Here is a 26663-nt window from a genome sequence, read left to right as displayed (position 1 = left end):
TTTATTTTAACGCTATAACTTTCCCGATCCCCTTTTAAATTAGATATACCTATAAATAGGAACACCCAAGCTTGAAAATGAAAATTTTGAATAAATTTTAGGATGTTATATGTATTTGATAGTAAGGCAGGCATATTCTATTGATCTGCATGTATAAGGGTGTACCCTGAATATTTTTTGTGAACGTTGGCCTACACTACAGTATTATAGAGAGACGTTGAAGCAAATGAATAAGAATCACGTTTTTATGTCATTGTACATGTAATACAAAGTTGTTCAAGTTGATTCAAATGTGAATTTTGAGTGGAGTAGGATGTTTATTTAAGTTTAAAGAGGAATTATAACTTCAAGCAAAAAATGAAATGTAATCAATTTTGTATCATATCTTGTTTAAAGACACCCTACCTAGACTGAACTACGTCTTGGAAATCCAACCGCTATCATGTGTAATAAATCTTAAAACTACCGAATCAGTAATGGATGAGCAGAGGTTAGGACTGTGTATTGCGGCCAGCCAAAAATCATATTGCAATATATTGTGATACTTGACAAAAAGTATTGCAATATATTTCATTATTGCAATACTTCGATAAAGTCGGGTTTTATCAGAAAGCACAGTTTTATTTTGAATAGTTTTATTGTTTTTACAACTTTGGTATTGGATACTTATTTTTTTAATGCAAAGCCTATAATATGACTGAATTATGTGAATACATATTTCTTTTTATAGGATTTTACAACTTTGGTCTTGTCTTTGCAGACTTATTGTAAAGCCTAAATAATATGACTTATTATGAAGTCTTTATCTAGCTTACATTTGAATATAAAATAAAAGTAGAAAAATATCGATACGATAAAAATGCATCAATACAGTGTATTGCAATATATCGATATAGCAATATTTTTTGACAGCCCTAGCAGAGGTGGCTCAAATTTGCATACAATGTAGGCCTATGTCGCTGTATAAGCTATCAAAATATGAAATGTTCTTATTCCTCTTTAAACTATGTACTGGTTTGGTAGGGTATTCTTTTCTACCTTCAAATAAAAAGACTTCTAAATATATTGTTCATCCATCAATCACTTCAATTAACATCTCTTAAATGTTGATTTATTTTGCATTAATGGCAATTATATAGGTTTAAAATGAGAATTAAAAGAGTTGTTTTAAATAATGAATGACTTCTATCATGGTGTGTTTTGGGATATGGCTGAAACAGTAAATTACTATATAAAATGTAGTTTAGCTCTGCCTGTAGGCTACAAAAGTTGTTTTGTTATTCAAGTTGGTGTTGAAACTCCACAGAGCAAAACCATCTTAAAATAGATCCTTTCTTCAGCCTGCTATTGTAAACTGGTTGATAATGACCGTTGCCATAGAAACATGGATTAATGGTATTTGTATTACAGCCTCTAGCCAATGAAAGGTTTTGGCTGCCTGCCAAGTAATCACCTCTTGAAATTATAAAGCTTTGCTGGACTGGTTATATATTATGTACAGCTACAATTCCCAGTTCGGCTTTATTCTCTATCCTTATATTCAGCTGTTTTAATTGACGTTTCTTGCTTTAAGAAGGTTTCTTTTTATTGTGACCTGGACTGCTTGTGAAATCTCACAATAAGAAGTATTGATTATTGATTTTCATGAAAGCACAAGAGAATCCATTTTAGCTACACAAAAAAACAAGCTTTGGCTTGAGAATTATATTGAGTAACATATGTTATCGGTAAACGCCCATGGTAAGGTGATAAATATGCTGAAAATAGAGCTTTCTTATTGCATTAATATCTAAGACTTCTTGCCCACTATAAAGAATAGGCAATCAATAAGGAGGGAAAAGGGGTTTAACATCTTTACAACACTAACTTACTCATTTTAGAGCCAAATGTTATATCATTTCAGTAATTGACTTGATAGCAGATTCTGCTCCGTCATGTACATACACACATTGTATCATACTTGCATAGAAAACAAGCCATAACATCTACATCACTGCCCTCCATCAACATTAATGTCTTTATTTGTCTTTTCATACATTAAAGCTTTCTTATGAAGTTAGCAATATAGAAATTTTTACTAGTAGTGCCTGGTTTGGTTTTGAACTACTAAAACATTCCACCTTTTTTTTTTAAGACCTTGAATTAAATCCATACAAGTATTATTGTAAGACTATCTTAATTTAAGGAAATCGTGACTTTGACTTAATATTACTTAGTTTTATTAGGTCATACTTCATAAGTGCAACCATAACCTAGGTCAAATTGATAATCCCCATATATGAACTTGTGACATGTATTATAATTTATAACCAGTTATTAAATTTAATACTGTACTTGAAAGCCTAATGTTCTTGACTAGATTAAAGAGCTTGAAGAAAATGAACCAAGACCCCTATTCACTAAAGAACGTAGCAGAAACAAATAAAAGACATGTATTTTTTGGAAAAGTATATCTTTTATTTCTGATAAAAATGAAACTTATTACATTGTTACACTGGGTTTCCAAACATACCGATGTAATTTCCACCTACAGTATTTTCAAGAATAATTGCTAATTCCCATATTTACCAGTATAAAAAATGGAATAGAAGACCTAAAACACAGGTTTTTTTTATAAACAATATTTTTATTCAGTAAATATCAGAATTTGAATCGGGAAACAGGCTATGCCTACATGTAAACCCTCTCTCTAAAACATAGTTCATGCACTGAACACGTGATATAAATTTATCATTATGAAATTCTACTGTAATCAACAAAATGTTATTAAAGTCAATTTTGTAGAACCAAATCATGAATCTTTTTTACTTTTCATTACAGATATGGTAAAATACAAAGTGTAAGAGTCCATAATGGCAAAGAAAATGAGGGGGGTGCCACTGTGGCATTTATGGACATCAAATCTGCAGCCAAAGCTCATAATGCAGAGAATAACATAGATGGCAGTGTGGTCCAAACCGAGTACTGTGAAGGGACAGCAACAGGCAGTGTGGTGACGAGAACCCGTGAACCAGAACGTGGAACTTACCATGCCACGACTCCACGAAGTAGTAGCAGCACCACCACGGCCACATTTTCAAACTGGCAAAAGGGGTAAGTCACATGACTGGTGATGTAGTGATGTTGTCGTAATGGTCGACATTGAGTCAAGCCAATGAAAATGTTGAGGAGGCTGATTTGACTCTTGTAGTTGGTAATTTTTTTTTACAAACTTATGTAAACATTAGTTATCATTTTGTGAATGGTGAATTTTTCTGCTCATGTTGCTACCAAACACATTAACTTACACATACACTGCTAGAAAAGTGAATGAGGGTTAAACTATAACTATTAGCTTCCCCTTCATTCTGGATAAACATAACTATAGCAGCCTAGATTAGACTAGTCACAACATACACTATACTAGTAATTTATCAACTTATGTTTGCTCTGTTCTGTACTTTTATTCCAAGAGGTGACATGGCTTTGTACTTTATTAGATGTGTGTCTAAAAAAACCTAAAATATCACCGAGAAAAACTAACAATAAAAAATTGGGAGCTTTTCTGTAAATAACTCTTTGCCTGTTAATTTTATTCTTTGTTTGTGCTGTGTTTATCAGTAAATTACAGTGTGTTTTAGTTGCTATTTCAATTTTCCCGAACTCTTTTATTTTATTATACCCTTTTGTTGTGGAACTCCAATTTTTGGATTTTACTTAGATATTTTGATCTATATATATAAGCCTAACACACTCGGATATTATATATATATATATATATAAATATACACTGCCACCTCTTGGATTACCCTTGCCATGTGTTCAATGGAGTATCAAAATGCTTTCAGTCTGATTTTAGTGCCGCAAATGCCTAACTTATAATAGTAGATTGATAAGGTAAGATCTACACAAGGTTTACTAAAGACGCGATCTTTTATGGCGACAATGTCACCAATGGATGGAGTATTACAGAATTGGAGTACTGTACAAGAAAAAGTCTACCTCAACTCAGGGATTACACAGCTAAGCTTTAACAGATGTGGAAGAATTTTACCTTGGAGTATACATGTTGGACTACATCACAGTATATAAAAACGATCCCCCTAGGACTAGCAGAATAATGGAGTATTATAATAATACACTGTATCTTGGACTAGCTGCTCTGGATATTATGCCGGATTAACAAAGGACATAGCAGAATTTTGGAATTACTTTAGCAGCGTGGAATAATTTAAAATGAGCTTATGTATATGTACATGAATGCCATGGAGTATTTCTTCAATTCTAAATCTCTACTGTGGACTACACTTACTGGAAAACTTATTAGCTGTTGAGGACGAAATGTATGTAATATCTAGCTATTATACTATGGAATAGTAATAGATTAGCTGTTGGAGACTAACTAGCTATTGGAGGCTATTTACATGTAGCCGTTAGAGGATTTCACATATATTGGGGATCTTATTAGCTGTTTTAGGACACAATATTTTACTTTTAAAGACTAATTATCTATTAAGGACTAATTAGCTGTAATCCATTCTATAAGAACTTGATCCTGCGTTATTGATGACTGTTGGGGGTGGAGTATTCACGTATTTAAAATGAAATTTGCTTTTAAATACAAAAAATTATATGTATGAATATGTTTTGAATCTCTGACCACCTTATCAAAATCACAGGAACTGAATACATGTAAGATTATTATGTTTTCAATAAAAAGAAAAATACAGTTGAATCTTAAAAGTATCACATACCCTGGTCCAACAAATATTCAGAAAGTATTCTTACTAAATGGAGTAAATCAGATTGAAAAGAAGGGTACACAAATCCTAATTTATATTATTGTGAATCCAGGCATTTATATTACAAATCTTCAAAATATATGTTTCCTTCATACCTCAATTTGAACATCAGGTTATATGTATATAGAGATTCTATTTCTAATTGCTGGTCTGATTCTGATCTGATGTTATTCAGTACCAGAGCTACTGTAACTCTTATTCCATGTCTGCATCAGAACTTATCTGAAGAAGAAAATGAATATGATGACATTTATAGTTTGACATCCTGTAATGCACCTCCAGTTGAACACATCATTCTGATCAGCAGGCATTGCCTTCAGCAGACTTGTCTAATCCTGGTACCCCAGACTAAATAAATATATTGTACTTTTATGATAAAGTGCATCCACTGTTGATATACATGTACAGCAGTCTCCTGTGAATTTACACAAATGGCAAGAATTTTATTTTAATACTATTATGTAATATATATGTTGTACGGTAATAATTGATGTTATTCGAAACACAATCAGTAATTGTGTTTTTTATGAATTAAATATAGAAAGCACACATAACTCATATTTCTTGATTCAGTAATATACCATCAATGCACATGTAATTGGATAATAAGAGCTCATTCATTAGTCCTTTAAAGGGACATTATCACTATCAATAATGATCAAGAAATTACTTTTATAATATAATATCTATTCACTTATCTGAACTTTTAGAGTAAAAGACACCAAATTGGTGATAAACTTGGTGAAAGGAGCACACTGTAAATAATAAATGTACTGTAACCATAACACTAATATTAAAAAACCCTCTAAACTGACCTAATTATTGAAAAGCCTAGCATTGTACCTTTAGTAAAGAATTTTGTTTGTGCATTTGCTGAACACTGTGAAAAACACTACACAATGTAATGTGTAGACGATTGATGAATGTTAAATGTATATCTCACTGATTGGTTGCATATACAAATTTCTCCCAAATTTTGCACACAATCAAAATTGAAAACACTGATATAGTCTGTATAGCCAATTCATACCAAATCAAAATAAATAATTTTTTTACTGATCCACGGAGATCTAAATAAGTGCAAATGTCTCTCAATTAAAACCAATAGATTACATTCCACCCCCACCCCCATTCAAAATTTAACCTTTTACAATGGTCCTTACACAAAATAAAAACCCCAAACAGACGACATGTTATTACTTATAAAAGGCGATTACTAGTTGCAAAAAAATATAATACAAGCTGTTTAAGAAAAGTTGAACACTTGCCAATTAAAATAGATAAAAATATCTGAGGTTCATCCAGGTCTTTGCTTAATTAACACAAGACCAAAACTCATTAGACTTTACCTTTTAAAACAAAGTTTTATTATTTTGTCAAAACATCATGAAACTAATTAACAAAAACAAAGTGTGTACTGACATTAGATGTTTGATTTTGTAACTTAAACATGAATAATCCAATTTGACGACACTTTATTTTAAGCAAATTAAAGTACAGCCATTGTAACCATAGATAAAATTCCTGACAGATTTCATAAAGATTCTCATTGAAATAATTCTAGGTTGTACACAAAATTGAGTTAAAGGTATTTTGTAAAGCCTACTTTTCAACAATACATATACATGTGCGTGTATTAAAGTAGCTAAGTCTCTAACTCAATATCATCCAAAGTCTTACACGTTGAAAATACGAATTATTTGTCAATTCAAATCAACATTGATGTTGTGATCTTACCAGGAAAAGGCAGGCTTCTGATATCCAATATTTAAGACAAAATAAACATTGTACCCTTGGTACACGAATCATGTACAAGAGTGTGTTTTAGCGTCATTTGCAACAAGTGACCAGAAAGAACGAATCTAGATATATTCAACTGGAGAGCCTGCTCAATAGACTGGAATAACCAGACGCTAGAAATTGCCATAGGGTTGAGACACATGCAGTATTTCGCTGGACATAACTGATTTGAAATTAGAGTCAAAACGGAAACAATTAAATGTAAATCATTTTATATACAATCAGATTACATTATTATATGCGTTGCTACCCATTTGGGTCAATTTCTAGGTCCCAAATATTAGCGATTTAGCTCCTTTAAACTAATTCAATGTTGTGTTTTCTACAGGCATAAAATAAAGGAAATATGTGTTTTTTATACGAAACCAACAGAAATTAGCACACACTACATACCAGTTGAGTTAATCATTAACTGGCACATTCTTGATGTAGAAACCACATGTGGTTATTCTCATTTACTACCTGGTTTCGTTCTGGTAATTTTCCAAGAACTTTCTTTAAAACAGACATTTTTATCAGCAATGCCAGATACATCCAACTTGTTTGAGAACTGTCAGACATTTCCCAAATTAGCTTATCAGTACCATTTGCTTTGGCATTTTGAACTTGATGTAGAAAACCAGAAAAAAACTTTCCTAGATCAGGTGCAAGTAAATTTGATTACATTATAATGGTATGGTTGTGTTGGCACGGCAAGCAATTATAATTAGATTAGAAATTTCTAATTTGATTTTTTTCCATCACATGCCTACCAGACATAAAGGATTATTTTCGTAACCATACAAGCAGATATTCAGGTCGCTGGTCTTTATTGCTTGTACTGAAATTTCACTTCAGAATGTCAAATATAAGCTAGTTTAAAAATGCCAGGTCGCTGGTCAGTATTGCCTGTGCTTAAATTTCAGTTCAGATGGACATAAACCTGTTTTAGCTAGTTTGAAAACTCAGCGTTTTTAAGCCAGGAGGGTGTAATGTTTACACATACATGTACATGCATTACAAGCAAAATTAGCTAAACTCTTCTGACAGCCATGGGTTATTATTCATGTGTTTTTCCCACCTTAGCATTCAGACAACATTTTAAAACTAGCTCAATTATAGTGTCTGGACAGAATATATGACTGTTTGCGAAATTGGAAAGTTAACATACTTCTGTAGGTGTCTTGATGTATAAAAAAAAGGGAATAATTTTATGGTCATTAGATATAATGGATAAGACTGTCACATGATTACGTTTGGACATTGATACTATGATTAGATGTAAAATCATGAATATAAGATTAACTTCTCAAGTTAATGACTGAAACACTGATAAGCTATCAATAAGCTTATAGCTATAGTCCAACAGTGTTTCCTAAAATTTGCATCACATATAAACAAATGGTTGTAAAACTTTCAATATTGATAAATGCGGCTTGTATGTGGGTTGCAGAGGTGATCTATTTTGTGTCTTTGTCCATGTCATCTTTATTTTTTAAAACTTGTAATCAAATTGATTCTTATCTAGTATGAAAAAGACCTAAATATTTTTGAAAATCCTGTATGTGAAAATGCTTTATATAACTTGAGTTTCCCGAAGCCAATCCTATTACATATTACAAACTTAGACTAAAGGATCTTGGTATATAATAGGTCATGAATATAACACACCTACATGTATCTTTACTTTGGTAATCAATCTCCCCCAGTCTACATTACATTACTTATTTTAAAACTTTGAAGAAAGTTACAAATTTCTAAAGAACAAATCAGAAGTTATTAGGACCTGAAAAGAAATTATCAAGAACAATATGGCATGTTTTTCAGGGGATTTTAAAGTTATTTTTAATATATTGTTTGTCATTAATAAGATCTACATAAACATGAAATTCGGTATCTGTGAAATATATTGACCCATAGACCCGAGAAGAATATGTATTCACACACATTACTATAACATGTCATATGTTTAAACATGTAAACTTAAAAAACTGATTTTGATAATTTTTTTAAATGAAAGAGTTTAGTCTTTGCTTGACTACCGAATCTTAGAAGAAAATTTATTTTTTCAGTGCATTGTTATACTATGCAGTATGGACTCAATGCATCAAACAAACAAAATAAACTTATAAACAGTCTTTAAGATGAAAAATGAGGGGATTATCAATTTGTTATTTTCTGACTGCATGTGAATTGATTACACCAACAGCAATTTGAAACCTATTTATGCCAAGTAGATTTTGATGAAGACATATCACAATCTATAAATGACAGCCTAGATAATTTAACAACTTATCAAGCACATGACCAACATATTCATAATTCAGGTAGATTTATGATATGTAAGAAACCTGAGTCATTGTATATAATCCTGTTCCCAGACAAACTTTAATAAAAAATGTACAACTGTCATATCAAACCATCTGAGTTGTGGAAATTAGCACATATCACTGATTGCCATGTATCAAATACTAACTAAACTTTGATATTAAGAATAAATTCTCACAGGACTCATCTAAATGTTATTATTATGTAACACAAGCCACAATTTGATCTCAATCCTGCCTGCCTTCATCTGCTTTCCACAGACATATTGCCACATAATTTTTGGCTATGGGCCAAAAGTTAAAATATAATAGATTTGGCTAGTTGCCCTGAATGTTTTTTGTTCTGGTTGAATTGCTGACTCATAAAGCTAACATCTGTGAAACAAACCATAAATAAACTGAGGGCTAGATTTCTCTCAAACCAGTTAATAACACTGGGATACTATGTTTAGATCCAAATAAAGCATATACAAATGTAGAAGAAATATTTGATTAGGATCTGTTAATAACATTAAATTGATAGACATTTTAGACTACGCACAATAAAATGTGGTTTTACCAAAATGCATATAGGATGAAAAATTGTTCAAATAGATTAATACTGTCTTAAGTTATGCCCATCTATTGTTTTCACTTAGTTGATGCCTGAATAATATTTTATTTTTATCCTCAACCCACCAGGTCAAGACGACATGTTTTAATTGTTAAGAGAAGATTACTGTTTAAAAAACACTTTCATGTCGTTATTTTGTTATATTTCGATAAGGAAGATGATTATTTGTCATCTAGCGCATTGAGGTGTACAGGTAATGTCAACTAGAAAACCTGTGGGCTAGTTTAAGATGGATTGTTAAAGATGGGTTCCCAGAAAAGTATTTATCAGGTGGTTATTTCCAATAAAAGTAGGGTAATTTTGGTATCTATGGAAAGTAGAGATATCCAATCTTGCTAGAAAAATACTGGATTCCCCGAAAAACACTCATGGAGCATATACAGGACAAAAATGTAAGGGTTCTCAAATCAAAAGCCTGACGATTAGGAAATTCTGCACGTGTGATGTCAAAGGTCACACGCGAACATTGAGCGCTTAATGTACAAGTTGATAAACTTTATGAAGAATTAGACGTACAACACATTCTGAGATAAAAATGACGGAAAAAAAACGCAGGTAGTGGATAATCTGAGAATTTGATTAGGATTCGATATTTGTAATAAATAGTAAGCGATTAAAGACAACATCGTCTTATGTATGCAATGAATTCTCCTCTGACTTCCAAGAGAGGTAAGTCACGTGACGTTAACAGGACCTGGTTTGATCGAATTTTGATAGCAGGACATTCCTTTGCAATTACAATGTTTGAGAAGGATTTGAAGCAAAGTTATGACAAATTAATTAGTTTGAATATTTTTTTAGTCCATATATACCATTAAATCACCCAGTTTGTACGCGGGGAACCCATCTTTAAACTAATAAAAATTTGAACACACAGAATCATTACAGAGGTAATATTAGAATATCTTAGCGTATTAATAAAGCTTTTAAGATATTATCACTGAATCAAGGAGAGTATAATTTGTCAGATGGAGAAGTGACCTGTTTTTCCCACCAGTTTGATTGTCCTTTGATATAATCTGGCCCATCTCCAAAACTGGTTTCTCCAAACAAGCGTGTCCTTCTTGTATCAATATTAGAGTTCTGTTGTTTTTATGCTTTTTTGGTTTTTGTGGCAAAAATAAATAGTTGCTATTTGAACTACTGTTTGTCATTTTTTGGTCTATTTCCTTGTTACTTGAACCCAACAGGATAAAATACGTAGTAAGAGTTTAGTCATAGAGGAAAGTTTTTTAATACTAAAATACTTTTTAAAGAAGTCTGATTCACAACTCACAAGCACACACGGTCTCATCCATTAGGTTTCCGTTTCGGATTAATTTTTTTGATTGGTCATGTCAAAATGTTTCTGTTTTATTCATAAAGAGGGACCACTCAACAGTAACTAGGTCACCGAGGGACTTGCATATAATATTATATCTTTATTTCAACAATTCAGTTGAGCATTGCGGTCCTTAGAAGTAGGAGGTAACCAAAACAAATCCAAGAGGTGAACCTACTCTTTGACATACACAAGCTTGGAATGACAACTGCAGCAGTTTTATCGGTTACAGGCTGTGCCGTAAAATCTAAAGTGCACACATCAAACTACTTAGCCACAGATCCAACTGCCTTATTTTAATCATATCTTAGTCCCTACATCATTTCTGTGAATTATTTCAAACAATGTTTCCATAATATAAATAACACGGTCTATATGGAAATACTAACTTTTGGTTTATGTCTGTTTATGTACACACATGTACCTATACTACATTTCAAAACACACAAATCATGGTAATCAAGGTAAATTATCTTCTAACTTTTACTTGTAAACTTTCATATTGCTTTCTTAAATTTTGCAATTAAGATTAATAAACATTTCTCCATCAAGTTCTACTCTAAAGCAGGCCTGTAGCTAGGCCCCCTCCACCCCTCAAAATTGAAATTTTCCATCATTATCATAGTTTCTTTCCTTAGTTGCAAACTCTATTTTCCCAACTTTACTGTGGAGAGAGCACCCTAGACCCTTCTCCGAAGGGAAATGCGTCCACTGTGCCATCTCTGTGGGCCGTCAAGTGTAGGTACATCGGCACTCCCAGAAGCCCCATTGGCGCCTCCAGAAGCCCTTGCCCCCCCCCCCCCCCCCAACATTTTTGTCCCCTACCTTTCGAAGAAAGCAGTTGACTATTAAAATGGGTTCGTCTGTCTGTCTGTCCGTCACACTTTTTGGGACACAATAACTTTCCTCCTAATTGGGCTGGAATGTTCAAACTTGGTGTAGGTGTTTATTCAGTAAAAGCCTTGATGGAGTTCAAATATGAGCATTTTATGCTTAGGGTAAGCAGAGACAAGCAATTTGATTGGTTGATGCTTTGGGACATGATAACTTATAGTTTCATCACATCAGTACCTTGACTAAGTTTGATTAGGAGAGCATTTTCGGCTCAGGGTAAGCAAAGCGATAAGCAATTTGACTTGAGAGCTCGACAACTTTGATTCTAATTGAGTGGTAGTGGTGAAACTGTGTATAGTTTTATTATATCAATACCTTAATGATAACTTTGGTTCTAATGGACTGAGAACGATGAAACTCTTGAGTATAGATTCATTATATCAATACATTGACTATGTTCGATGATTCAAATTTTCTGCTTAGGCTATGTAGCGATAAGCAATTTGATTGGTCAACACCTTGTAACATAACAATTCTGCTTGTAATTGAGAGATGTTCATTAGGTGAATGTCTTGACTGAGTTCAATGATTAATATTTCCCATTAAAGCATAGCTGAGCTAAGCAATTTCTTTGGTTGATGTTTTGGGACAAGATAACTTTGATTCTAACTGATGGAGAGTGATAGTGTATAGTTTCACTCACTACCAGGTACTTCAGTTTGATAGTGAACATTTTTGTCCCCCGCCTTTCGAAGAAAGCAGGGGACTATTAAAATGGGTTCGTCCGTCTGTCTGTCTGTCTGTCCGTCTGTCCGTCCGTCTGTCTGTCCGTCACACTTTTTGGGACACAATAACTCTCTTCCTAATTGAGCTAGAATGTTCAAACTTGGTGTATGTGTTTATTAGGTCAATGCCTTGATGGAGTTCGAAGATGAGCATTTTCCGCTTAGGGTAAGCAGAGATAAGCAATTTGATTGGTTGATGCTTTGGGACACGATAACTCTCTTCCTAATTGGGCTAGAATGTTCAAACTTGGTGTATGTGTTGATTAGGTCAATGCCTTGATGGAGTTCGAAGATGAGCATTTTCCGCTTAGGGTAAGCAGAGATAAGCAATTTGATTGGTTGATGCTTTGGGACACGATAACTTTTAATTGAGCTAGAATGTTCAAACTCGGTGTATGTGTTTATTAGGTCAATGCCTTGATGGAGTTCGAAGATGAGCATTTTCCGCTTAGGGTAAGCAGAGATAAGCAATTTGATTGGTTGATACTTTGGGGCACGATAACTCTCTTCCTAATTGAGCTAGAATGTTCAAACTTGGTGTATGTGTTGATTAGGTCAGAGATAAGCAATTTGATTGGTTGATGCTTTGGGACACGATAACTTTAGTTCTAATTAAGTGAGATTGATGAAACTTGGTGTATAGTTTCATTACAGTAATACCTTGACTAAGTTTGATAATGTCCCCCGCCTTTCGAAGAAAGCAGGGGACTATTAAAATGGGTTCGTCCGTCTGTCTGTCTGTCCGCCTGTCTGTCCCGTCCGCCTGTCTGTCCGTCACACTTTTTGGGACACAATAACTCTCCTTCTAATTGACCTAGAATGTTCAAACTTGGTGTAGGTGTCTATTAGGTCAATGCCTTGATGGAGTTCGAAGATGAGCATTTTCGGCTTAGGGTAAGCCGAGATAAGCAATTTGATTGGTTGATGCTATGGGACACGATGACTTTAGTTCTAATTACGTGAGAGTGATGAAACTTGGTGTATAGTTTCATTACATCAATACCTTGACTAAGTTCGACAATGAGCATTTTCTGCTCAGAGTAAGCAGAGCGATAAGCAATTTGATTGGACGAGACTTTGGAACACAATAACTCTCCTTCTATTTGAGCTAGAATGTTCAAACTTGGTGTAGGTGTTTATTAGGTCAATGCCTTGATGGGGTGTGAAGATGAGCATTTTCTGCTTAGGGTAAGCAGAGATAAGCAATTTGATTGGTTGATACTTTGGGACACGATAACTTTAGTTCTAATTAAGTGAGAGTGATGAAACTTGGTGTATAGTTTCATTACATCAATACCCTGACTAAGTTCGATGATGAGAATTTTCAGCTTAGGCTAAGGAGCAATAAGCATTTTGATTGGTTAAGACTTTGGAACATAACAACTCTTCTTCTAATTGAGGTAGAATGTTAAAACTTGATGTAGATGTTCATCTTGACTTAGTTCAATGATTAACATATCGTGCTAAAGCTAAGAAGAGATAAGCAATTTCCTTGGTCGATGCTTTGGAACAAGATAACTTTGATTCTATCTGATAGAGAGTGATGAAACTTAGTGTATAGTTTATAATCAGTTGATTGCTGGATACTTTTGAAAAAAAATAGATGTGCGATTAATTAATATGTGTCATCTATTTATTTGGGGATTTCGGCGGGGGACATCAGCCTCACTGTTGGCTTGTATGCTTAGACTAATCATAGATAATCAGTTTAATTACTCCATACTTTTGAGAAAGATAAATGTGCAATTAATTAATATGTGTCTTCTGTTTTTCGGGGCGGATTTCGACGGGGGGACATCAGCCTTACTGTTGGCTTGTTGGGCTAGCTATGGGTCTGTAAAGGAACTCGTTTAAACGGCAGACATTTTAAAAGTTGCTGATGCAAAGAAAATGAGTTCTATTAGTGTTTAAGGGTATGGTTTGAGTGGTTCGTGATAAAAGCCATATGAACTGTTTGATTTGGTTTAGTAGTGGTCTCCCAGGACAATACATGTACAAGGAAGGTCAGTTCTTTCCAACTCTTCCAGACAATTTCATTATCTCAGTAATAATGACAAATGGCTGCTTCTCATATTGGGTTTGGGTCATCCAGTGAAGACAGGGTATTATATTTCCATTGGTGAAGGTGGTTTTAAGGTTTCTGATAATGAAGAACAATAATATAGGTTGAATGGAATGAGTTTTTATACGCCCACATATTGTCGTCGCCTCTGTTCATCTGTCCGTCCGGCATCCACAATTGCTTGTAGACGCTCTAGAGGCTAAAGTTAATATACGATTACTTTAAATTTATACACAGTGTTTAAGGTCATGAGACGAAGAAGCTTGTTAATTTTCAAAATTTTTTTGATAATTACTGACAGAGTTATGGCCCTTGATCACTTTAAAATGTCTTGTGGATGCTTTAGGGGCTAAAGTTAATATCCAATTGACTTTATATTTATACAATGTTTAAGGTCATGAGATCAAGAACCCTATCAATTTCAACTATTTCCGATCATTATGGCAATTGATATCAAATGTTTTGTATGCTATTGCTATATGTTAGCATAGGGCAGAACTAGAAGCAAAATGGGTTGTTACTCATAATCAGATATTAGTGTGATGTAAATGTTTTCATTTCCGACAAAAGGAAAAATATGCGACAACCCTTGTTGACTCCCTGGACACTTAGCTGCTGTTTTGTTGCCTGGCATCCTATCTTTAAATTAAATCATTTAATGGCCAAACCGTATTATCTGTTTAGAATCGGAGCCATCCGATGGCATCGAGAGTAGATTATGGTCTTGTCATGTTAATAGATGTCTAATAGTTTATATAAAATTTAAGGCCTAAAGAAAGACCTGCATAGGCAGATTTAGCTCTTGCATAATGCCTGTTTAACTAATATTTTCAGTTGTCGAACTAAGTATCAGATGATTTGTGTTAGTTTTTCTATATCAGTAGGTATGCCCATCATTGATTCTGATTTTTTTGTGTTCTCAAATCAGTGCTTGTGTTGTGTTGTATAGTTTCAGTATTTTATCAGACATAGAATATACAGTTTGTACTCAATATATGTTTTGTATATATGTGTGTGTGATATATCTGTTTGTTATCTGATAATAGTTAAACAATGACCAGTCAATATTAGATAGTAATTAAAGTGTCCTGGCTAGTGACACTAAGGAGATAAGCATGTTAATTACACTGTTTAATAACCCTTCATTGTTGAATAGTTATGATACTAATGTCTTTGGTTATAATACTGCATATGTTTTAATGTCAACAAATTAATTAATTGTTTGATTATAGAGGGTCTATGTGTATGCCAGATAGCCATATTACTTTTTTGTGGTTACTGATTAGAAGTAAATGTATTTCACACATACAGATTTGCAGTCATTTAGTTATCTGACTTAGAGTTGCAGCTAAATCGATCATCTACTGTGCTGTGTGATGTACATCTATGTATTGGAATTGTTATCAGTTGTTATACGTGTACATTTTGAATATGTATGTAAAAGTTCCATTAATCGATTGAAGAAACCACTGGAAACTTGTTGGTTATTGACGAACCTAATAACTGCAGACAGTTTGTGTTAATTTATCATGTTAAAGGAGAATACTAATGCAAAAAGTTATTTTAGTATGAAAAATAATGTTAATATTAGAATATTTTTGGCCCTGCAAAATTTTAAAAGTCATTCTGAATATTTTTACAAAGGAAGAATATACATTTACCAAAAAAAAAACCGAATTGACATTTATGCATATCTGCAGTCTCGTTTTGATTTTTTCCGTCAGTGACGTCAGGCGTAGTGAATTTCCCTATAGAAGGCTATTGCAACTGAGCACTGCACGCCATCGTTTTGACTAAGTCGAAACATAAACATGGTCATTTGTGTTGCATGGGGATGTACTAATTACCACCAACAATAAATCAGGAAGAATGTGTCATTTCTTTTTTAAATTTCCAAGTGAGACAACATGCAGAAAGATATGGACACAGTGATGTCAACAAGGTGATATCAAAACGAGTGCAATTTTAATAATATGATGTCGATCAAGATATAGCAATTATGTTATCTTTCTATGTTAAAACTGCATGTAACCATAGCAACGAAATGTAGCTAGGTAGGTGTCTTCCGCATCAGTAGTAGGTGTAGGCCTATGTCGATGATATTACAATCTTAGATGTAGGAAGTCCGTCAGATTTGACTAGATACATGAGTGATAGAAATTCTTTTTTTTCAGTGATAGGCCTATACATGACCCTTGTTTTTCAATTGTTGTACAAAGAAAATAGTCTAGGGCATATAATACCGTATTACCCTATGTCTAGGGTAAACTTATTGGAATTAATATTTTTTCTCTGATATAATTTTGCCGATGAAGCGTGAAGATCAATAAATGAAGCGAAAAGTTGTCGAGAATCGGAAGACTGTGATGAGACAAGGTAGTCCTACGCCGTTTTTAGTGCCTATTTGTCATTTTTCATCGCTAGAAATGGTAGAATGTTACGAACCATCATGGTCACCGTTGTTGCTCGCATTTCTAATTGGCTCGTAGTGATAGGGAAAAACATTCAGAGCGAAATCAATGTCTGACAAGCTGTCACTTTCTGCCGATGCCATATTGAAATATACATCGTCTGCTACACGGTGTTGCCTCTTACTTCATGTCACATGATTTAGCTTCAGCTCACTAATTGTCGGGTGTTTCCATAATTGTGGAAATCCAAATGTGATTTTTAACATTATTTGTTTCTAAAACTTTTTTTTTTGTTGAAAATAATTCTAAAATGCGTTAAACAATGAGCTAAGTAAATGATAAAATTAAACTTTTACTATTGCATTCTCCTTTAAATAACACATAGCAGCTGCTGTTTAATTGGAATTTTGCGTTAATTAGACAATTAGTATATGTAAAGCAGATATTGTAAGATAGTAGTACAAATTGTACAATTTAACAACAGGGGCAATATTATTATTTTTCTTTCAAATATGTTTATTTGTTTGCTAGTACTAATTTTCAAATGAGATATTACCATTTATAAGGTCTAATTCGACTGTAGGATTGGCTTACATGACAAACGAGTTCGGATCAATTTTATTATTTGCTTGATGTGGCATGAAGACTTTTATGTGGCATGTATATTTGGACTCAACTGCCTGGGGGTCTGTAATAGGAACATTTTTAGAAAAATGTTTGTTGTACCTGAATTGTAATTTATTAATATAGCTTTTATATTTGATAAATATATATCACCTTGTTGAAATAGCTAAAAACAAGGAAATACAGAAATCCACCAACAACCTATCAAATCTCTCTCTCTCTCTCTCTCAATTTGTTGAACACACCCACATTTTGTATCAAATGACTTCTCCCTCTTAGCTAAACACACAACTCAGCCACCAATAAAATAATCTCTTAATATGACAATGGGAGAAGATGGACCCGCCCTCTCTTCTCACAACAGTGAATTTTAAAACAGTGTTTAAGGTGACAATTTGTTTTTACCCATTTTCCTTATTTTTATATTATGCCTTCATATGTGAATAACTTAATTAAATCAACCTGTCCATAATATATTGTAATGTATGGGACATTAAATTTGTAATATAAATCAACAACAATTAATTTCCTAGGGATAGAGCTGGCCATCTGACTGACCTAAATTTGTTGATAGGTGGCACCGTAGGGATAACAATTCCTGTGGAAAACTTAATGATAATAAGAGTCGGTGATAAACAACAGTCAACAGACATAATTGATACTAACAAGTAGTAAAAAGTCCAGTAAATGTACTCTAAGTGAACCAAGAGTCATATTTGCCAGTCTTGTCTGACTGGCAGTCCAATTTTAAGTCAATTTAAATGAAATAAGATTAGAATAAATACAGTAAACTTTATATTGTTTGTGAAAACACTTAAAAATAAATTGTAATAATGCTAATTATTATTGTATTCCAGAACTCTACACGCAAGCAAATTATTGAAATAAATTGAACCATTATGTTAGTTCCAAAATGACCTAGTTTGTGTTGAGTGGATGTTAAACCCCATTTCTCACTATCTCTATTTGAAAACAAATATCTTGCCAATTCAAGATAATCAAAATGCATGAAAAATTGACGGATATCAAAAATGAAATGAAGTGAAATGGGGTATAACACCCTAGCTGGGCTGGAATTTAAAGCTCTGAAGGGGACTACTTGAGGTAATTCTCACAATGAAAAATAGTACAGAGTGGTCTGAAACTGATATTCATATACATGTATGGATATTATGTTACATTTAAAAACATCCTTTAAGACAGAATCAAAATTAAATACATTAAAGGAAATGTTCACATAAAAAGAAAAGCAGTAAATTGTATTATGTGCAAGATTTGGGGAGAGTAAAAGTTTAGGAAGAAAATGACCCATTGTTCCATTTGGAAATATTTTGTCTAGTAAAGTTTTTAAGATGAGATAAAATGGCAGGGTTGAATTTACTGGTCCCATGATTACTGTGTAGATTAGAAACCGTACCCTTATATTTTGATGGAAAAGTCATTTTGTCTAAAAGTTTGAAAGAAAAAGGGTATTTTTTTTATTGGACTACTGTGTTAATGAGGCCTAAATGTCCCAATAAGTTTGACAAAATGTGTCCCAATATGTTTGGTTGGTCGTTATGCTGCTCCAAGTTTTATTGATAGTGTTAATGAATCTTAAAAAAATAAATTGATTAAGATCCATTTTAAAAAGTGACTGGCCATTTATTTGATCCCTATGTTCATTTCATGGTTCATGCAGGATAGATATTAACAATACATTCTAGATTGTCCTTATGGCTTTTCATACCATCTGTCTGTCATTATTCATGCTATGACATTTTACACAATGTTACATCATCTTTCTGGCATCTTTTCAGTTATTTCCAAACAATGCCCTTTGTTTTTTCTCAGCTCTTTTTAAGTTCAGAACATGAAACATCTGGATGATCTTGCCTATACATACGGTATGTTGATAACACAAATCCTGTATGAACGAGACTATACATTATAACCTTTCTTTATCTTTTTAAAGAAAAAAGAACAATGCTTAAATTCGTTTCCCAATATACATTTGATAAAATTCTTTGTTTATTGGATAATTTTAAAGTATGTTCATCCTTACAGGACCTGAATCTCTTTCACTAAGTTCAAAATCAAGTTCTGAATTAGATTTTTCTGATGTGTTTTTTTCTGATGGGCCAAATTCTGTACAATTAAATTTTCATTTAGGTTTATTTTTTTTTTCTCTATATATTCCAATAATGGATGATATATGGATAAAAAGCGTTGTTAAATTATGAGATCTTCGATTTATGAAACATATTATCTATACAGTTAACTCAAGACGTAGGGTCATCTTCTTAACCTCATGGGTTTTCTCTGTGTACTTCTGAGGGAGACATATGTTGTTAGGTTACATTAAATCCAGTTCTTTATATATGAAAACTTCTGATTGCTGTTGTTAATAAAAAAAAATGACAGATGGACAATATTATGACAAAGAAGAAATAAGTTTGTGTTAGAAGATTTTATACAAAAAATGGTTAACATTAATCCCCCTTATTAGAACTCTGTTATTCTGAAATATGGAATGGTACCTGTATAACTGCAAGTAGTAGAACTCTAGGATGGAACATTTCTCGATTACTACAGTTTACTAGAGTTTTATGTAAAACAGTAAAATCATTTTCTATTCTCGGGAGAGACTGTTATTAGTTAAAATTACCCATTCTATAGAAATAATAATGTTGATGTAGATCAATATCCACTCTTTTATGCACTACTGTTTTATCATCAATACGCTTAAAATAATTGCTCAGCATTTTTTATTTACATTCCCCACTCTACAAATGTTAGAAACCATTTTCATTGTTTACAAAAGTTACATAAAACACCCACGTTTAACCCAGTTTTTGTGACAATTGAGTCAATTTTTATGGCTTTCCCTGGTTGAAATTGTTTTTGATGTTATTAGAACACTTTATTTCATGATGGTGAGATAGCCTGCGGGCAAACCTGGTTAGATCATTTAAGGTTGCTTTGAAGCTTGAATGATGTCCATTGTTGAGGGAGGTAAATTGTTGTCATCATTGTTTATGAAAAATCAAAATTGACTCATGTGATACTTTCAATATACTAGTGGTAATAATACTGCTGTTTCCATTAAATATTTATATATTGGAGACATTCCTGAATTTTCCAACTAAAAAACATATCTCAAAATTGAACTTTATTACAGTTTGCAACATATTTTAAAAGAACAATCTTGGATGACAGCATGCTCTTGTTTTATTGCTAAATGAATTTTGTTTCAACTAATATAATAGTGTCAATGTTAATAAATGTCACATTAAATACAACATAATCGGGGTTACCAAGGCTTGATATTTACTAATGCCAAATGTGTAATTGTTAAACAGGAAATTCAATTTTCACAATATTGTAGTTTGCAACGGATTAACAATTCCTTAATGATGGGGATCACGTGGCTAAGTGGTAAGACGCTGGCTCGCTAGCCTGGAGGTTGGGTGTTCGATCCCTGCATTGGCCGAGAAAGTTCATCCCGAGTTTCCGGCGTGGTTTCCCCTTGTCATTGATGCAGGACGGAGGGCCTGACAAGGACAGCTGTCTAGTAGTTCGGATGGGACGAAAAACCGAGGTCCCGTGTACACATTGGAGTGCACGTAAAAGATCCCTTGGCAGTTGGAAGTCGATATAAGAGTAGGCCGTAGCGCCACTGCCCAGGCAAAATTTCCCTCATAGCACACTGCATGGCGTATGCTCGTCTTCATTAGCCCAGTTTAGGAGCAGAACAGTAGGACGTTAAACCCCATTTCATTTCATTTCATTCCTTAAATGATGATTAGAGACTGTTAGGTTTTGATCATGGTCTACAGTCATATACACTTGTGTCACTGTCAAAAGTGGTCTGATAAATTGTAGTTGCTGTTCTAAAGTAGATGGGATTACACACGATTGTGCAATATCGGGATAAGAGTGACATCAGATATAAAAATGTAACATCCTATTTTGACCAATAAGTGCCTGGTTTATTGATTTGCACATTGCCCTTGTAGTAATTTTATCTAAAAATCCATTTAAAAATTGAAATAGAGTAAAGCCTTTTTGTCCAGAATAGGTATCGATCACCAGAGTGGGATGAAAAGCTGTCGGATCACCGTTCGAGTCACAGATGTAATCTCAATATTTTATGTTGCTTTGAGAACAGCCAATTATATTTCCCTGGTATAGATGATCGATTGTTTCATTCCAACGCAGTGCGAAAATATGAATGATTTGGTTGATTAAGCCTTTTCAAAATATCATGCTTTGTGAAAATAATTTGTGTCCAGGATTTTTAATGACAATAGTGTATTGATAAATTTAAGTGTCCATGTCAGATACATTATGATGATAATAGACATCATGTAAGCTGCAGAAAAGTTCATGTTGAATTCCAGCCAATATGTTGTAAAAATAATTCCTCCAGTAAAATATAGGATGAAACTCAATCCATGTAGAGTTGTTGACTTTTTCCTCACCTGATTCAAACAGTAATTACACAAAATATTGATTTCTACACATGGTTACCATGACGATTGCACTTCACCCTGTCATTGTATGATTGAACAGCTTTCATCTTGGGTTGAAAATAATGTCTGTTTGGCAGGTTGCCAATGTAATTTGGCAGCTTGCCAACATCTAGCTTGTTATTTTGATAGCAGACTATTGAGTGGGATCTGGCTATATTGATGTATTTCTGAGTTGGCAAAGAACAGTTTTATATAGAGAACACTGTTCTTTTACTAGCTTGAACTAGTCTAAATAGCCATATTGAATTGTGTACTGTTAACACCAAGGACTTGCCAGTATACATTTATTTGTCATAGATATGACTTTCTTTATCTATATAGTACATGTAGCTTATGATATTTCTATGTAAATGACTTCATAAAATATGATGACAGCATTCAAATGGATTTTGATCGTTATTGCTTGTTAAAAATATCTTATTAATCGAAAGAAAATAAACATTTTAACTAACCATCGCAGGGGAATTTTGTTTTAGAAGCATATTACATGTAATAAAATGGATCATTTCTTCTGGGTCATGTTTCATAAATGGATGTGTATATGTCCACATGTTAAAATTGTTTAGGGAATACTTACTCAATAAATAAATGCCTAGAAAGCAAATATTTGTGATAGCTGACTGACAGACCTTTTGATTCAATCAGATTTTAAGTACCTTAGTTACAATGTGTATTGTGTAGTTAAGATTAAACCTGTACATGATTTAACAAACAATGAATAGATTATAAAAACAACCTTGTATATCAAAAATAACACTCTTACAAATCTAATGTACATGTACCTAATGGTCTATACTACATGCTCAAAACTTCTATAAAATATCGACCACACCATTGTAAATGACATAATTTATTGTCACATGAATAATTGATAAAGATTTTCATGTCAAAGCAAAATTAATTTAGAAAGTCAAATATGCGAATGAGTAGCATATTGATGTTTCTGGAGACCGTAAGTCATAACTTATTAAATGTATAAATGAAAAACGGGGGGAAGAAAATGAAATGAGCCATTTTCTGGATCTTTTTCATATTATATGAAATTGGACATTTTGTTATAAGTTGACCACACCCTGCTTTAATATAACCCAGAATATTATTGTTATTGTTATAGATATATTTTGTTGAAGGTTATGCTTAAAATGTTACACATTATATAAGCTTTGGTCTATTAATACCTATATTAATATTTAAATATTGTTGGCTTATTATGTAATTACACTTATTGCTTGTCAATTTGGCTTCCTGCCAAACATTTTATTTTAGTCATTACTAATTTTAGTTATCCCTTAAAGAAAATGCACAGTTTTACTTTTTTCGTGTCTTCTCTATGGTTCTATAACATGGTAATCTACATGGATCACACCCATAACTATTTCCAGAGATAAAATGACGTGTCAGAACGGAATGTACATTTAAAGGATACATTTAAACAATACTATAGTCCGAGTTACAGTTTTTGCTGACTTACACACCTCAGTCAAAAGCCCATATATATGACTAATGCATGCACAAATTTTACAATTCTGGACTCTTTTATTCAACTTGAGCGTGATGTATAATAATTTTACATCAATATTGCCAATTGCTTATTCTACCAATTTTATGAATTCATTGTTTGATTATGTTTAAAAGTTTAAAAGTACATTGCAACTGAAAATATGGAATGATCTACCACGGTTACATACAGTGTGATTTCATCACAATTTATGAATCGACAGTGGTGAATACAGAATTTGCATTTGATTGAGATACCTCTTAGCCATTGTCTTTTCTCGATTTAGAGATCATTTAGAAAAGCTTGATCATTTATTGTATCTCATTAATGGTGGATCATCTGATGATTATTTATATATCAGAGTCTGATATGAATTATTGTAGAAGTTAATTAATTAGGTTAATATTTTTCTAATTACAGACAAGATGAAAATAGTCGTCATGAAACAGAATCTGGAGAGTTGCCTCCCCCAACAAATTTTTCAACAGAATCTGAATTTAATAGAAGTCGACCACGTGAGAAAAAATATGGTAAATTCAACCACAGCAGGTATGTATAAAGAAATTTTATAGCTATAAATGTTCATTCATCAGAAAAACTTCTTTTTGGGATTGAAGACTGTATGAAAAGATTCCAGTGAGCCATTGTGATTTTCATCGAAAATCATGCTTTCATGTATCGTTCTTCATTATAAAATTTACAGTATAGCACCAAAATATCTAAATAGAATGTAACGACTATAAAACCACAAATGATGGTTCATAATTGTTCCCCTCTAGATTTGTAGGAGGGCTGCAACGATTCATCGACGAACAGCAATGTTTTAAAATCCACAATGCATGATACAATCAATATCCATATTGCGATTCGTTATTCAAATAATAATTTTTAAAAAATAGGCTAATATTCCTTTAAATGGGTAAATAAGTCAATGAGAAAAATATGTATATTAATATTTGATATTAAATCTTCGTAACGTAATTTCCTTTGCTGTTCTATGATATATGACTAACCTGACCATGAGAATGATTTTCAATGGCAGAAATTGTTGTGGCAATATGAGCCAGCCAGCTGAAATTTTTTCATAATGTATTCACCAAATTGAAGTTCGCACGATCAACAAAAGCAATATTGTGATCAATATCCCCCATACTGAGTATATAAGTCACAAGTAAAGTATGGGAGTTTTTAGGATTTCCCGTTAAGCATGACAGCAATGAAATTCGTTTAGTTGACCAAGAAAACACCACATTAAAAGTAAATCATAAAAGTAGGCCTTTGAATTTTCACACTGAAAAACTTTCAAAATTTAACAGTATTATAAAATTTATTTCCTATATAGTGATATTAATCGTATCGTAGGCTATGAATCGTGATGCCTGGCATATCGTTGCAGCCCTAATTTGTTGGCATATTTTTTTTGTAGACACTCACTTTGTGTCTGTGGATGCTAAACAGGTTAAAGTTATCATCCAATTGACAAATCTGTTCACAGTGTTTATGTTCATACATTATTAAAGCCAATTGATTTGAAACATTTACAATAAATTGGAAAGGCTAAGGTTGAGCTCAGATTACTGGTACGTTTTATACTTCAGTATTTGTAAATGATACCATTATATCCACAAGAATAAAACTGCTGCTGTTAACATATGTTTGATTGTCTGGCAACCTACATGTATGTGTGTCACTCTTCTAGGATTTACCAGTGTAAAGGCCTGAATGCAATACATTGATGTTAAATGCCGTAGTATTATCTTACATCAAATATTTTTAAAAAATTCCTTTATTTCCTACAGGCAAAGTGATGGATTGGAGACAACTGCCAATCGTAGTAAAAGTGGATCACGGTCCCCGAGATCTCGGTCTCATTCAAGTAGCAGTGATAGTAGTTCATCGGATAGTACTGCTACCCCTTCACAGTCACGCAGGTAGGCCTACATATTTACATATTTATGTTTTATAAATAAAGAATTAGGATTTATCTGGTGTGCTGCAAAGAAAAAATAAATGCTAACTGCAACCAACTACCACCTTTCTGCTAAATTTCTAGTTTCTTCCCCCCCCCCACCTCTCCCACGAATCTAGTCTCTTGATTTGTTAGGACTTTTGTTATTTATTATTTACAATGTCCTTTATCCTGCACTTGCTTTTACTATGTTCAAATAGTCTTTATGTCTGCCATCTTCATTATCCAAAGTCTGGTGTAGAAAAGTAGCACCTTAAACCCCATTTTCATTTTATTTCTGCCTGAAAATAACTACTTCATATTTTGCATAAATACATATTAATGTTCTAAAAACTGTAGCTTTACATAATGATATTTATCAAATTTCAGCCGAGCTAGCAGTCCTAATAGCATGCGTCCTCCAGGTCAAAAGAAGTCCCCTGGTCAACCCCCTTCAAAAGAAAAGGAGTTGAAGTATGTAGAAAAAGCTGCCAGTGAAGCTGGCTCTACCAGCACACAGCCCACAAATTCTGAAAAACGCCCGGTTGGAATCTGTGTTACAAAATTACCTACTCGTTCTAGTGGTAAGTTTAAATAGATCTAATTTATTGCATAGCTATCATTTATTTTGAATTCTGGATTATTGTTTAAAAAATATATTGGTGAAATGCGAGATCTACCTCATTAAATTTTCAGAAAAATTTTAATTGTGGTGGAAATTGATATATAATTCATTTTAGGAACTAAAAAGGATGAAGTGTTGTTGGATTTTAGTTGTACTATCAAATTAAGTATTGTTTTCAAAAGTAATTTGTAATAGTGCAGAGATTTGAACAATTTTGTTTTTCAGATACAAGTTTACGAGATGGATTATTTCACGAGTATAAAAAACATGGTAAAGTTACTTCAGTTCAAGTGATATCTGATGATGGGGAACGTTATGCTATTGTTAGTTTTAGAAAGTAAGTTGAATTCATTTCACAAAATTTTTATATTGTCCTTTTATAGGATTCATGGTCTATTTTGGCATTTACTGTTCATCGATATATCAATTTAAAGGCACAGATAATAAGGAGGCAAGGTATGCATTGAGTGAAAACCAGAAAATATCCCCCTTTTTAAAGATGTATTCCCTGAATTTTAAAAAGTTCATTTATTTTGAATGG

At 33.0% G+C, this 26663-nt stretch overlaps 1 protein-coding gene across 2 annotated transcripts in view; it reads left to right on the top strand.

The window, feature by feature from the left end:
* LOC126828536 (msx2-interacting protein) overlaps positions 1-26663 on the top strand; it is a 50536-nt gene that overhangs the window by 1598 nt on the left and 22275 nt on the right. For both annotated transcript variants that reach the window (XM_050558343.2, XM_050558341.2), the window contains exons 2-6: positions 2821-3093; positions 23970-24098; positions 25349-25480; positions 25888-26081; positions 26348-26459. In XM_050558343.2, coding sequence (XP_050414300.2) covers positions 2821-3093; positions 23970-24098; positions 25349-25480; positions 25888-26081; positions 26348-26459 — 840 coding nt within the window. The remainder of the gene's footprint in view (positions 1-2820; positions 3094-23969; positions 24099-25348; positions 25481-25887; positions 26082-26347; positions 26460-26663) is intronic.

The sequence above is a fragment of the Patella vulgata genome, chromosome 7 (genome assembly GCF_932274485.2).
Source record: "Patella vulgata chromosome 7, xgPatVulg1.2, whole genome shotgun sequence".
In the NCBI taxonomy this organism is placed as follows: Eukaryota; Metazoa; Mollusca; class Gastropoda; family Patellidae; genus Patella; species Patella vulgata.
This window is presented reverse-complemented; position numbering and strand designations above follow the sequence as displayed.